Source organism: Microtus ochrogaster, chromosome 10 (assembly GCF_000317375.1).
Source record: "Microtus ochrogaster isolate Prairie Vole_2 chromosome 10, MicOch1.0, whole genome shotgun sequence".
NCBI lineage: Eukaryota > Metazoa > Chordata > Mammalia > Rodentia > Cricetidae > Microtus > Microtus ochrogaster.
The window spans coordinates 83,701,500-83,716,089 of record NC_022016.1 but is presented as its reverse complement, the minus strand read 5'-3'; the positions used below and the strand labels follow the sequence as shown (position 1 = coordinate 83,716,089).

Sequence of the window (14,590 nt, the reverse complement as noted above, 5' to 3'; positions counted from 1 at the left end):
TGGCCCGTGGACATTAGGCATGAACTTGGCACTCAGAACAGAACATACACAGGTGAAACAGAAACGTAAAAAAGGGAATACGAGCTCTGAAATTAAGAAAACCCACTTTTCTTTTTTAAGTGTGTGGGGGGAGGTAGAGAGAGAGAATATAAATTAATAGATGTAGGGGCCATAAAAGGGCATCGGATCCTCTAGCACGATGGTTCTCAGCTTCCTAACGCTGCGACCCTTTAATACGGTCCTTATGTTATGGTGACCCCCAACCATGAAACTATTTCCATTGCTACTTACTTCATCACTGTAATTTTGCTACAATCATGAACCATGATGTAAACCTCTGTGTTTCCCAATGGTCTTAGGTGACCCTGTGAGAAAGGGTCAGTCGACCACCAAAGGGGCAGAGACCTGAGACCTACTGCTCTAGTTGTGAGCTGCCCAGCAGGTTCAGGAACCACACTGGGGTCCTCTGAAGAGCCGCAGGTGCTCTTAGTCACTGAGCCATCTCTAACACCAAGTTATTTGTTGTTTTTATCAAGCATTTGTTTTGTCTGTATGGATGCACGTGTGCTGTATGTGTGTGCGCATGCACATGTGCCACAAAAGGCACATGGAAACCAAAGGACAACTTGAGGAAGGTGGTTCTCTCCTTCTGTCTTGTGGGCTCAGGGGTTCAAACTCAGGCTGTCTGCTTAGTGGCAAGCACCGTCATTGATGAGCTGAAGTCCATATCCTCACAAGGTCAGAGCATCATGAATACAAAGGGGTGAGTTAAATATAGTCTTTGAAAATACCCAGATTAAAGGTCTTAAAACACCCAGGTGGTGGTGGTGCACACCCTTATTCCCAGCACCTGGGAGGCAGAGGTAGAGGCAGTTCCTGGGCAGCCTGATCTATAGAGTGGGTTCCAGAACAGCCAGGGCTATATCTCTCGAAAGAAATCAAAATTCTTAAATTTTTCATTTTTATTAAAATAGCCATACCTTTGAAGTTCCCCTACTGTAAGTTTATGGCCCTACTTATTGTCTTTACCAAAAAAAAAAAATTAAAGTTACTAAGAGGCAACAACATAAACATCTAAAAGTATTCTTCATCTAACACTAAATATTTCTAAAAATCTTAAAAACCACCCTTCTTAGGTAAAAAGCTCTCATAGGAATCAAAAAATAAGTAGCATGGCCTTGGGGCCAACATCTACTCCACACAGTACAGGCGAACACGGAAGGCTGGAAGAGCAGTCAGATGAGCGGTGAGGAAAAGGGACTGCCGAGGGCGTCTAAAGGGAATGAAAGAGTCGCCTGCATCTTCACCAGCTTTTACTTTCTGATCCAAGAACTGGGCTGCTCAGAAAGAGTCAAAGTCGGCTATGGGCAGCATTCCTTTTGTTTGATTTTTGTTTTTGTGAGACGGGTTCCTCTGTGTAACCCTGGTTATCTTGGAACTTTCTCTGTAGACCCAGGCTAGCCTCAGAGATCCACCTGCCTCTGTTTCCCCAGTGCTGGGATTAAAGGTGTGCACCACCACTGCCCAGCTAATGGGCAGCATTCCTTAAAGTCTCATTAGGGAACTAAGAAAAAGGAATCTGGGATAGAGAGAGGGCTCAGTGGTTAAGAGAGCACTGACTGCTCTTCTAGAGGACCTAGGTTCAATTGCAGCACCCACATGACAGCTCACAAGAGTCTGTAACTCCAGGATCTAACACCCTCACATAAAAGTACATGCAGGCAAAACACCACTGCACTTAAGGTAAAAATAAACTCTATAAAAAAAGAAAAGACAGTCTCAGTAACAGTCTCTATTGAGTCTAAATGTGGTCTGCAGTGTTTTTTCCCTTTCCTGAGAATGTCTAGATAATTAAAGCAAAAAAAATCTTTGAAAGTAGAGTTCAGCTTCTAATTTTATGCTGCCTACATAACAACAACTGTTTGGGCTATTTTAAATTCTGACTAAATGCCATATTATTACTTATTTTATCTAGTTTTTCAAGATATTTTCTTGTGTAGCCCTGGCTGTCCTGAAACTCACTATGTAGACCAGGCTAGTCTTGAACTCAGAGATCTACTCGACTCTGCCTCCCAAGTGCTGTGATTAAGCCAGATGTGTGCTACCATACCTGGCTAAATATCAAATTATTTATATAAGATTTTTTTTGTTTACTTTTTTCCCAGTGCTAAAGATAGAATCCAGGTCTATACATAGTGTTCTATTAGTGAGTTATGGTTCTTAACACACACACACATACACACACACACACACGGTCATGGAACTATTCATTCATTCATTCATTCATTCATTCATTCATTTCGGTTTTTTGAGACCAGGTTTCTCTGTTCCTTTGGAGTCTGTCCTGGAACTAGCTCTGTAGACCAAGCTGGCCCCAAACTCACATAGATCCACCTGCCTCTGCCTCCCAAGTGCTGGAATTAAAGGTGTGCACTACCACTGCTCAGCTTTCATATAAACTTTTTAAGGGCTGTGGATGTAGCCCAGTTAGCAGAGGGCTTGCCTTGCAGACAATTGGTCCTGAGATTGATCTCTACTACCATATATATGCGGAAGGGTACCACAAGTCTATAACACATAAGAGTTGGAGCCAGGCTCTTTCTGCTACTTAGTGAGTCTTAAGTGACCTGGGATGTGTGAGAGCCTGGATCACAATGAGAAAAACCTTTCAAGGTGTGCAAGAGCATACTCTAACTCTACCTAACTCTTTCAAAGCCATGACTGCCAACATCTCTATAATATAGGTAATACATATGAATAAATAGCTCAGTAAGGTAAAAAGGACTCAACTTTACATAAATATATAATTGTTGATATTCTATATATCTCAAAGTCTTTAAAACAATTTCTTTTTATTTTTATTTTTGGCTTTTTAAGACAGTTTCTCTTATGTCTGTAGACTTGGCTGTTCTGGAATTCACTCTGTAGACCAGGTTGGCCTCCAACTCACAGAGATCCTCCTGCCTCTGCCTTCCAAGTGATGGCAAGTTCTGGTGCTAAAGGTGTGCGCCACCATGCCTAGCTTAATTTCTTCTTCTTTTTTTTTTTTAAAGATTTATTTCTCTCTGTGTGTGTAAATGAATGCTGTGTGTGCATAGATATCCACAAAGTCAGAAGAGGGCTTTGGATTCCTTACAGCTGGAGTTACAGGTAGGTTTTTAGCCTCCTGACTTGGGTGCCAGGTACCAAAGTAGGGTCCTCTGGAAAAATAGCAAGTGTTCTTAACTGCTGAACCCTCTCTCCAGCCCCTTTCTTCTTGTGTATAACCCAGGTTGGTTTTGAATTTATTATAAACCAGTTGCAGGACTCTTATATTCCTGCATTCACCTCTCAAGTGCCACTATACCCAGATAAATCAATGTTTTCTGCTGAAAATAACATATTGAAATTTGTAAGACAGTTATTTTAAAATATTTATTTATTTATTATGTATACAATATTCTGTCTGTGTGTATGTCTGCAGGTCAGAAGAGGGCACCAGACCTCATTACAGATGGTTGTGAGCCACCATGTGGTTGCTGGGAATTGAACTCAGGACCTTTGGAAGAGCAAGCAATGCTCTTAACCACTGAGCCATCTCTCCAGCCCCTGTAAGACAGTTTTGTGACTATGGTTTTTTAAAAAGCAAGCAAAAGAATTCTCACAAAATCCTAAGAACACTGGTTCACGTCGAGCAAAAGTGCTAACGCTAAACTCTGACCTTATACTCTGTCCTAGAACAGAGTCCACACATGCATGCACTTGTTAATGATACAGTAGTAGACGCTGACACTGGGGCCATACACACAGCAGGGTACCACAGACACTTGAAGGAAGTTATCAATACTGACATATAGGCTTGATACATCAATACATGCTCTACTGTTGTCATATAAATAAGCACACAAAACAATTATTTAATAATGTATTCTAGTCCAACACTAAGAAGCAATTCAAGTCAAAAAGAACACGCAAGACACGATATCAGTCTAATTAGCTAAAAGGCCTCTATTCTACAACCGTGATTACAGAAGTAGGAAAAGTGACTAATCTCATCACATCTTTAAAAAAAGGATGCTGGGCCTGGCGGTGGTGGCGCACGCCTTTAATCCCAGCACTCGGGAGGCAGAGGCAGGTGGATCTCTGTGAGTTTGAGACCAGCCTGGTCTACAGAGCTAGTTCCAGGACAGGCTCCAAAACCACAGAGAAACCCTGTCTCGAAAAACCAAAAAAAAAAAAAAAAGCATGCTGAAAGGGGAGCAGAGGCATCTAGAGGGTAGGACCTGGGCTGCAATAGAAATCATGGGACATTCCCATTGTTCACAAACCTTACCAGCTGAAAATGGTTCCCAGAAGTGGCAGAGCAGAGCTCATGACTACTGCCTCCAGCTCTCAAGCATGAGGATTATAGACAGGTGGCACTTCCCAGAGATCAAGCCCAGGGCTAATTGCATGCTCGGCAAGCACTTGACATTAAAAGGAGCACAACTAAAGCAACTGGTGCTACGGTCAGGTCAGGAAGATAAAAGAGGCAACAAAAAGATGCTTAAATATACCCAAGGTTTACAAGGTTCAGACTCACTACCCTGGGTTTTATCTTTTGTAAACACTATAATCATTTTACAACAAGGTTGCCCTTGTACTGTAAGATGAAAGCAGAAACATCTGAAGTTAAGCTAAGGCGCTAGATGAAAATGGCTATGTCAGAAGGACATGAAGACAACTGTTTTGTTTGCTTGAATTTTACAACATGGCTTCCTACCTTTTTAGGTGAGAAAACGCCAAGTGTTCCTCCATCTTCCCGTATGGCAACTCCCATCTCAGCCAACAAGGCTTCTCTAGAAAAACAAAAAACAAAACAATCAAAAAACCCCACGTAAAATCAGTATACAAATTAAGTTAATTTAAAAAGAACTAGAAAACAAGACAGGCAATGCAAAACACTTGGCTGTATCTAAAGCTGGCCAGAGAGATATAGAATGATATCACTAATGAGAACTGATTTCTAAAAGAAGCAACATTCAGGGTTGAGGATTTAGATCAGTGGTAGAGCGCTTGCCTAGCAAGTGCAAGGCCCTGGGTTCGGTCTTCAGCTGGGGGGGGTGGGGAGTGGGAGAGAGAAACAATATTTAAAGTAAGTCAGAGAATGTCCCCATGCTAAATTTCTGTTCACTCAGTTGAAATTTTGAAAGACTGTACTCAAATTGGTCTGTGCAACCAATTTGAAAAACAATTTCCCCAGCATCTAAGAAAGCAATCAAAGTAACCTGGGGGTCAGCACTCTGGCTTTAGCATCAGTAAAGCCACAGACTTAATACTGGAGTGAGCGGGAGGGTAGGCTTGAGCATCTGAAACATGGTCTGTAAATGTGATTTCTCCCGATATTCCCATCTCACCCCCATTCTGGCACAGTAATTCTAGAAAGGTTTTTCGTTTTCTGTTCATTTTGTTTGTTTTTGTTTGGGGTGTGTGTGTGTGTGTGTGTGTGAGAGAGAGAGAGAGAGAGAGAGAGAGAGAGAGAGAGAGAGAGAGAGAGAGAGAGAGAGAGAGAGCGCCTTATGTGGGGACAACTCTGTGGACTTGATTCTCTTCTGATTCTCTTCTCCACCTTTAAGTGGGGCCCAGGGATCAAACTCATCACAGGCCTGAGTGGAGAGTGCCTTTCTGTGCTGAGACATCTCACCTGTCCCAATAATTCTAGTTCAAAAAAATCTAATGTGAGTAAGAAAGTTCTTGGTTACATTTACTGGTAGCACACCGGAGCTCATTTCTCCCTTATTTTCATAAAGGGGGAAGATAAGAACTGACTTTAAAAAAGAAGAAGCGTGTATTTATTCCAACAGCATAGACAGAACAAGAATTTTAAAAGTTTGCAAGCTAAACAATACCTTTTACTCAAAAGGTTCTAGATGAAATAACTCTAAAGACAGGGTCACAGCTCTTTGCATATGGGGCTTTGCCAAGTAAAATCTACTTTTTACAAATGACAAAATCTCCTTTATTTAGTATGACTTTTCTCAATTGAAAGCCACATTCAAGTGTGAAAACTATTAAGCACATGACTCTCCACAGCAGTGGTTCCCAACCTTCCTAATACTGCATCCTTTTAATTCAGCTCCTCATGTTGTGGTGACGCCAACCATAAACCTATTTTTGTTGCTACTTCATCACTGTAATTTAGCTACTATGAATTTACATTACTATGAATAGTAATGTAAATCTCTGATATGCAACCCCTGTGAAAGGGTTGGTCAAGCCCCAGAGGGGTCATGACCCACAGCTGAGAACCCTGCCTTAGAGATTCTTTCAATGTGCAGATTTCACTTCAGAGTGTAAACGTGACTGGATGCACTCCCCCGAGGATGTGTCTGTGCTGTGTCAGGCGGGGAGAGTGCCCTTGTTTTTAATCCTCTTTCATCTTTTCTTACTACGAAATCAACTCAGACTTCCCAGAAAACTCAGCAGCAACCAGATTGTTAGTTCCCAACCTTTCCATTCTGATGGCCTCTGTCTTACGAAGTTTCTCTTCCCAGGTTTCATTTAACTCAGCAATTATCTTCTCTGATTCCTATGGAAGGATGCACAGAATTTAACAAACCATATTCAACAAGGAAGGCATGAAACATACAATATTCTTAGAAGACAAAGGAAGAATCCAAAGTGATGGGCCCTTCTTCTTTTTTAGAAGGTAAGAATCATAAATACTAAATCTAAAACTAAGTAACCCTCAGACACACAAACCTTCCAAGTCCTAATAAAAACAGGCAAACAGCAAATCCATGTATGTGTGTGCACAAGTCAGAGGAAGGGAACGGTGAACCCGTGTGTGTGTGTGTGTGTGTGTGTGTGTGTGTGCTGGGAAAGTAATATAAACAAGACAGAGGGAAAAAACAGTGAATCTGTGTGTGTGTGTGCACAAGACGGAGGATGGAACAGTGAATCCATGTGTGTGTGTGTGTGTGTGTGTGTGTGTGCGCGCGCGCACGCACAAAACAGAGGGAGGAAACAGTGAATCCGTGTGTGTGTGTGCACAAGACGGAGGATGGAACAGTGAATCCATGTGTGTGTGTGTGTGTGTGTGTGTGTGCGCGCACGCACAAAACAGAGGGAGGAAACAGTGAATCCGTGTGTGTGTGTGCACAAGACGGAGGAAGGAATAGTGAATCCATGTGTGTGTGTGTGTGTGTGTGCACAAGACAGAGGATGGAACAGTGAATCCGTGTGTGTGTGTGCTGGGAAAGTAATATAAACATCCGAAAATATATGCACTTTCTTCTTTTTTTAACCATGGCTTCAAGTTCTAATATTTATGATGTTTAAAGATGTTATTGTTTTAAAAACTCAAAGGCCAGGTTAAAGAAAATGTCAACTGAGTGGCTCACTAGGAAGCCATTAGTGCATAATCACTCCACAGATAAGAAAACTGAAGACAAGAAAAAAAAAACCTATTTAATTAACCCAAGCCCATCCAGGTCTTCCTGACTTTCTTTACATTTATGAGGCATGACAGCCTTTTTGTGAAGGGTCTCATGGAGTCATCCCTGGCCTTAAACTCACTATTTAGCCAAGGATGATGCTGAATTCCTGGTCCTCCTGGTTCAGCCTTCCAAGTGCTGAGACTACAGTATGTGTCACCCTGCCCAACTTTTTGTTTCTTCTTGATGATTCAATAGAAGGCAGAAAATTTGATAGGGTAAATCACACACACACACACACACACACACACACACACACACACACACACACAGAGGGTAGTTTAGGTTTTGACATTCAGAAGGTTAACGATTACTCCATGGAACATTCCTGGAAGCCATCAGATAGCTAAGGGTTTACTGTACTGGACAGCATGCTTTCTGAATAGGCTCCAAGTGTGGGTCCTCAGACTGCTTAGTACAGCATTTGCCCTGCCTGCCTGTTCCTAGGATGGGTGTTTATGGATATTTATAGGCTAAGTCTGTGCAATGGCACACACAGTACTGACTTTGATGCCAGTCTATAAACATCAGAGCCAGTGGCTATAGCTCCATGCTTGAAACTTTACTGAATAAAAATCACACACACAGGGATTTCAGTTCAAGCTGTGGCTTTAAAGTAAAATTACATACTACTATTTTTTTTTCTTTTTGCCAGAGAGGTTTATAGAGGAATCAAGATATTAGCATCATATATGGAAATCAGCCATACAATGGAGAAAGAAGTAGCAGCACCTATGTAAAAGCAGTGACGAACACTGGTCTACAGTTAAAAATACAGAGAAGCAAAGGCAAATAAACCGTTAGGAAGATGAATTAGCCTCCACTGTTGCTGTTTTCCACTGCAGTGTTTTCCTCTTGCAGTGTCATGCCTTAGGAATGCAGCTCCTAAGACATTCTCAAGCGTTTGCATCGCACAAATGCTGTCCCACACTCTGGACCAAAGATGTTCTCTGCCTGCATCATTAAAATGCAGGTCTGTCCCAAAGGAATTCTCACCATTCACAAAGTAAGAGTAGAACTAAGGCGCTTATGCTTCAGTGAACTACCGCACGGACTGAACACAAAGCAGTAAAGAAGCCATTGCACTCTAGAATAAAGCTGGGGAAAAAAGCTTTTACTTATGTTGTTTCAGGGAAAATTAAGAGAGCAATTTATTTGCTGATTAACATAGTACAGCTTTGTTTTAAGGAGATTAGGCAGCTGAGGGCAGAGTTCTTTGAATAAGGACAGCATTATTCCCTAGAAGCCATTTGGAAGACACTGGGTGACCTAATTCTTAAAAAACCTAGTGACTGTCGTAACTCCTTAACATGTGGCATTATTTTTAGTTGGTTCTGGAAAAAAAAATTCTTTATACCAGAGGTGAAAAAAGGTAATCTTGTTTGTTTAGGAAGGCACAATATATAATAGATAGGATTCAAAATCCCTAAAGAGAACAGTGGATATAAAATAATACGAGGGAAGTTTCACTTCTCCCAAATGCTGGCAACATGATCACTGACCCCTACTTATGAGAAAATTTGTGAATGAATGCATTCTCCCACACAGAACATCAATAAAGTCTACAGGAAAGCGTCCAAGTCAATTTTACAACAGCAGCGATCACCCTGTACCTCGCATCCCCAAAAGATTTCTCCTTCCTCTCCTTTTGCCAGGCATGTTAGAACTTGACTGACTTTATGAATCAAGGCACAAAAGCACTGGTTTTATTTCTGGAGTACCTTCTTTTTTTTTGTTTTTGTTTTTTCGAGACAGGGTTTCTCTGTGGCTTTGGAGCCTGTCCTGGAACTAGCCTCTGTCGACCAGGCTGGTCTCGAACTCACAGAGATCCGCCTGCCTCTGCCTCCCAAGTGCTGGGATTAAAGGCGTGCGCCACCATCGCCCGGCTGGAGTACCTTCTTTTTGAAGTAAGTAAAATGCCAAGGGAAAGGATGGGACGATAAGAAAGAGAACTCTGAAGCCCACTTCACATAAAATCCATTACAGCTTCACCGAAAACTACAATGGAAGCATCTGACGCTGATTCACTTTTAGTAGTAAAGAAGCTCAACGAGTTAGTTTGCCTTTTCCAAGACAGCGTTTCTCTACATAGCCCTCGCTGACTCTTGAACTCACAGAGGTCTACCTGCCCCTGCCTCCTGGGTGCTGGGATTAAAGGCAAGCACCACCACTGCCTGGCTCTTTCTGTTTTCACCTTTACCTATTAGAGTACCACTGTTCTAACTATCTTTGAATGGGCAGCAGTTGGTAAATGGGGGAACTGAGTGATGGTGAAGAGGATCCCTGACTGGTAGCAGGACTGTAATTCCCCATATTCTAAGTGAGTTTTCTCTCCAACACAAAGACCAGAAGGTAGAGGGAAACAATATCCCTGGAGGTAGTGAGCCAAAGAGAGAAAACAAGATGCTCCTGATAGGGTCTAATGGCTGGCAAGAAGGCTGGTAATTGTTCTCAGCACCACAAGTGACCACACCTGTCTGCTCCCATTGTAGTCACTGAGGGAAGAGGACAGGCACTGCCTCTGACTTTCAAATTCACAACCAGACAGGACAGAAGTGGATAGAGCCAGCAACAGCCTCAAAGAATGGTCCATCCACAGAGGAGGAGCCAGGGATAATGTTACAGTTAATCAGATACACGGCTGACTTTCTGTGAGAGTACTACCAGGGAAGTCGAGTCAAGAGAGAAAACCCACCATGAATGTGGGAGCACTATCCTACAAACTGGGGTCCCACACTGAAATAAAGAGGGGAGAAGAAAGGCAGCTGAGTACTGGCATTATCCTTTCTCTGCTTCCTCATCGACAAAGATGTGAACAAGCAGCCTCACACTGTACAAACACGGCTTCCATGTAGACTGACCTCACACCATGAGATAAAAGAAGTTGCTTCTTCTCAGGTATTTGTAGCCAACACAGCGGGCAATCGGCAAATGTACAGCACCATGGCCCACGAACCTCAGGGCCCCAGACAGGAGGAAGCCTGCTTCTCTCATAACTAAAGGCTTTGTAAGGACTTCTAAAAGTTATAGCTTCATGTAACCTAATAATGTTCAAATGTCCAAACTTCCAGTTAATTGTATATTATTTACTAACAGAGGAAAGGCACTATAGAGACTTCTATCTTCAATAAAACCAAATTTTCCAACTAGTTTTCCGTTTAAAATGCAATTATTACCACTTTAGAAAGGGTTTCATACTGTCTAAGCCGACCTCACACTTACTATGTAGACAGGATGACCCTGAATGCCTTATTTTCCTTTCTCCATCTCTTGAACGCTGGGTCAACAGGCTCATGCCAACATATCTGGCTTTAAAACTAAATTTCTAACAAGCAACTTCACTATGATTTATAAACTATCCCCAAATTATTGTAAGTTTCTACTCAATGGCTATTTTGCATGGCTAAATTATTATCTTTCCATCTCTGGTCAAGTCAAACTAAAACATTCTGATAAAAAGAAATTAACTTAAGAAACAAATAATTTCATTTTCAAGGTACCTCTAACTGTTAGCATCCCCATGTGCTGAGACAAAATTTCTGGGCTGTTCATTCAGTCCTAGTTCTGCCTTCTGGAATGACATAGAGCGTTGTGCATTCGAGCTTCAGACTCACCTTTAGACGTTCAATGGCTTCCTCCCCTCCAGGTGTGGACATGATCCGCTCTTGAATACTGGTCACAGATGTTAAGCCCACCTGACTACTAAGTGAGCATGAAGATGGAGATGAAGTAAGGGACCCCATGGATGCTGTGGAAAAATTGCCAGGGCGTTGATTCTCAGAGGCTAGCAAGTACCTATGCTTATTGTTCTGAAAGTCTTTCAGATCTGGGAGACAGAAAGAAGGGAAGGTAGAAAAAGAGAAGGCGAGAAGCAGAGGAGGAAAAAAGACAGGAAGGAACACCAGTGTGAGAAAGGAGAGCATCAAAGCGCAAGACTAACACACGCTGACACACAAAGACAAGCTCTAGACTGTACAAATGGCAGTTCTAAAACATGTCGCCCTGTCATATTCGATCCTAAGCAGTCAGCCACTTCTGGGTTTAGAAGTGAGAGGCACGGGAGCTAGAACCAGAACTTCAGCCATGTCCTTCCTAAACAGGCAAACTGCAGCCCTTCAGTTCCTCCTCCTTCCTCCGTCTTCAATACAGCCTGACTGCAGCTTTAAACTCCAGGAGTTTTAAACAGAGGGATAGCAATTAGTGCCGCACATTGGCCGAGCTCAGCGTTTAATGCAGATGTTAGTTACGGTTCTGAGCATAGCAGCATTTTAATATGCCAAAGATACATTCTAAATTCAAAGAAGTAATTGTAGAAATGAGAAGAATTTTGAGGAAGTATGATAATAACTTTGTATTGAATGGTTATTTCAACAGGAAAGAATGATTAGTGAATTAACAAGTTTTAGTGTATTTTTCATTTGAGTCAAAGCAAACAAAAATGAAAAACTATTTGATGATTTAAGTAAAGCCCTTCTGTGTCTAACAGCACAATCACTGGGCACTGCTAAGTCTCCTTTCCAGTATGACAGCCCAGTTTCCAGGACACGTTTTCACTGGCCAAGGTCTAGCACACAACTGGAAATTAGGATGTTCAACTCAGGCTAGAAAGTTTACCAATAACAACGCTCAATGCTTTGCTTTTTTGTAATTTCATTCATTAATCAACCTTCTCAAATGACAGCAAAGAAACCACTGCTATTGGTACAATCTTTTTGGTTTTCTTTGTCTGAAGACAGGGTCTCATGCACCTCAGTCTAACTATAAGGCCGAGAATAACCTTGAACTCCTGACTGCTGATTCTGCTGGGAATACAGGTGGCACGACATACATTTGCATTTCCATGTCAAAATTTTTCTTTATTACATTTATTTATTTTGTGTGTGTTCCTGAGTGGTCAGAGGACAACTTGTGAGTCAGTTCTCTCCTTCCACCGTGTGGGACCTCAATCCGGTCCTCAGCTTGGTAGCAAGCTCCTTTACACCCAACCATCGTGCTGGCTCTCACTTTTTTTTTTTTTTTTTGGTTTTTCGAGACAGCTTTTAAATATGAGAAATCTACATCTCTGAATTTACATCAAAACTACATTTCCTTAAAGGATATAAGGCAATAGAAGTAGTTGGGAAAAACAGTCACTCTGTGGGTTTACTAATGTTTACTATTTAATGAAAACCAGTTCTTGAGTCCCCTTAAAGCCTGTGGTAGTTGCTTCAAGACAGTTTGAAAACTACCATCTGCAAATATAGAACATGGGGAAACAAGCAAAGAGGCATGTTTGCAAAGTGAACAGGAATCGGAGCAAAAATCATCTGTCAGCTGATGGCAGCAAGGTGGGAAACGGGGGTAAACGGAGATTAGAAGGTCCCGCGGACACATGCAAGCCCTAAACCAAAGGGAAACTGCAGAGTAGCCAGGGCTGCTCTCCTTTGTGGATAGAAGATTAAAGCTTAGTCATGCATGGTTTTCAGGAAATGCCACAGCTGCTCAGAGAAGGGATAGGCAACAGGCCAGCAGCAGCAGCACCTTGAACACAAAAGCAAGAACAAAAAGGCATCCTCTCCACACTAATATCCTTCAGCTTTGGAGATCTCAGACAGAGCTGTTCCAGGCCAAGAGCCACAAGTGTGTTTGGGCATGCCAGTCCTCTGGGCTCGAGTCAGTACAGTAACTGGTACTACATTTTGGTTCTCCTATGTATTCCCTTGTCTGAAATGGCTCCCTACAGATAAAAAGATCAACAGAATATAAAAATTCCCAAACTAAGATTTGATATAGCTTGATAAATTATATTAAAAGCATAAGTAACTATTTCCTTGTCAACTTAACATTTATATCGAAAAAATGGCTTGTGATCTTCTGCAATATATATTTCCATTTAAGTCATATACTTCAGAGATCTATTTTAAAATTTTAACTGTAATTTAAGAAAAGAGGAAAAATGTCAATCTAATGATCAAGCAAGATAAGGCCCAAGATACATAGAAAACCAATGGAGTTTAAGCACAGGTGAGTGCTTAACCCAGCACGCACAGGGTTCTTTTAATTACAGACAGTTTGGCTAACTGGAACTGATTTTTGTAATTATACAGACTCACATTTACAATGCTAATTAAAAAGAAATTTTCCTATTAAATAATTGGTTCATAAAAGGAAACAAATCAAGAGGGAAAAGGGGGTGTTGACATAGTAGTGATTAAAACAAGAGCTCTGAGTTAAACTGCCTAACCTAAACACGAGAAACCGTGCAGCTCAGAGAAGGAACCACTCCTGGCTAGAGTATAATGGGGATGAAGTAACGTTATCAATAACAGAGTTAGTAGTGATAATAATATGTTTATGGTGCCTAGAACAGGGCCAGGGATATTACAGATATTCAATAAAAGTGAGCTGCTACCATCACTAGCCCCACCGATTGTAATTCTGAGTCTGATTCAGTTATATGGGCAGAAACACTGAAGAATGGGCGTAAGACTCAAGCTCTTACACCTCTCAACTTCAGTCAAGGCACACAGTAGAATTCACTAGGTTATTCTGCTGAATGGAGAAGGGCATACACAAGAGAATTTGATTTCACATTACACTCTGTCTGGGATTTCCCTGTTAGGGCTGCTGGCATGCAAAGCTCGCTGTAAGGCTGACGCAGCAAAGGCCGATTAGCAAGTCAGCATACAGGACACAGCCAATACACGATATACACACATTTGCCTCCACTTCCAGAGTAATCATCGATCAATGGGTCAACTAAAGATAAGCAAGAGGGAAAACACAAGAAGGGTCAAAGTTCAGACTCGGTAGTGACATAGAGTGAGATTTGGCATTTGGGAAGCTAAGAAAATGAAAATTCAGTAATATATAATATCATTTTCACAAATTATATTAATTAAAATTCAGATTTTAATCAATAAGAGATAAATTAGAGATAAATTGAAATCTATTAGTATTTCAAAATATATATTTTTACATTAAAAATAAAAATATGTTTTACTAAATAAACCCATATTCTATCTGAAAAGTCTATTTTACGGCAAGAACTTTTTTTTAAAGTGCTGAGGCTAAAAGCAGAGCCTTGCACGTGCTAATCAACAATGATCAATAATGAGCTACACTGCCAACCGTAACTAAGAAAAAATGGATTCCAT

The 14,590-nt window shown here is 41.4% G+C and overlaps 1 protein-coding gene across 11 annotated transcripts in view; it reads right to left on the bottom strand.

Annotated features, from left to right (window-relative positions):
• Window positions 1-14,590, bottom strand: part of Kif1b (kinesin family member 1B) — a 144,018-nt gene that overhangs the window by 71,449 nt on the left and 57,979 nt on the right. For 4 of the 11 annotated variants that reach the window (XM_005353694.3, XM_005353693.3, XM_005353702.3 and 1 more), the window contains 4 exons: window positions 14,151-14,192; window positions 11,069-11,280; window positions 6,468-6,547; window positions 4,742-4,817 (listed from right to left, as the gene is read on the bottom strand). In XM_005353694.3, coding sequence (XP_005353751.1) covers window positions 4,742-4,817; window positions 6,468-6,547; window positions 11,069-11,280; window positions 14,151-14,192 — 410 coding nt within the window. The remainder of the gene's footprint in view (window positions 1-4,741; window positions 4,818-6,467; window positions 6,548-11,068; window positions 11,281-14,150; window positions 14,193-14,590) is intronic. The other 7 variants (XM_005353703.3, XM_005353700.3, XM_013348581.2 and 4 more) reach the window with 3 other exon arrangements.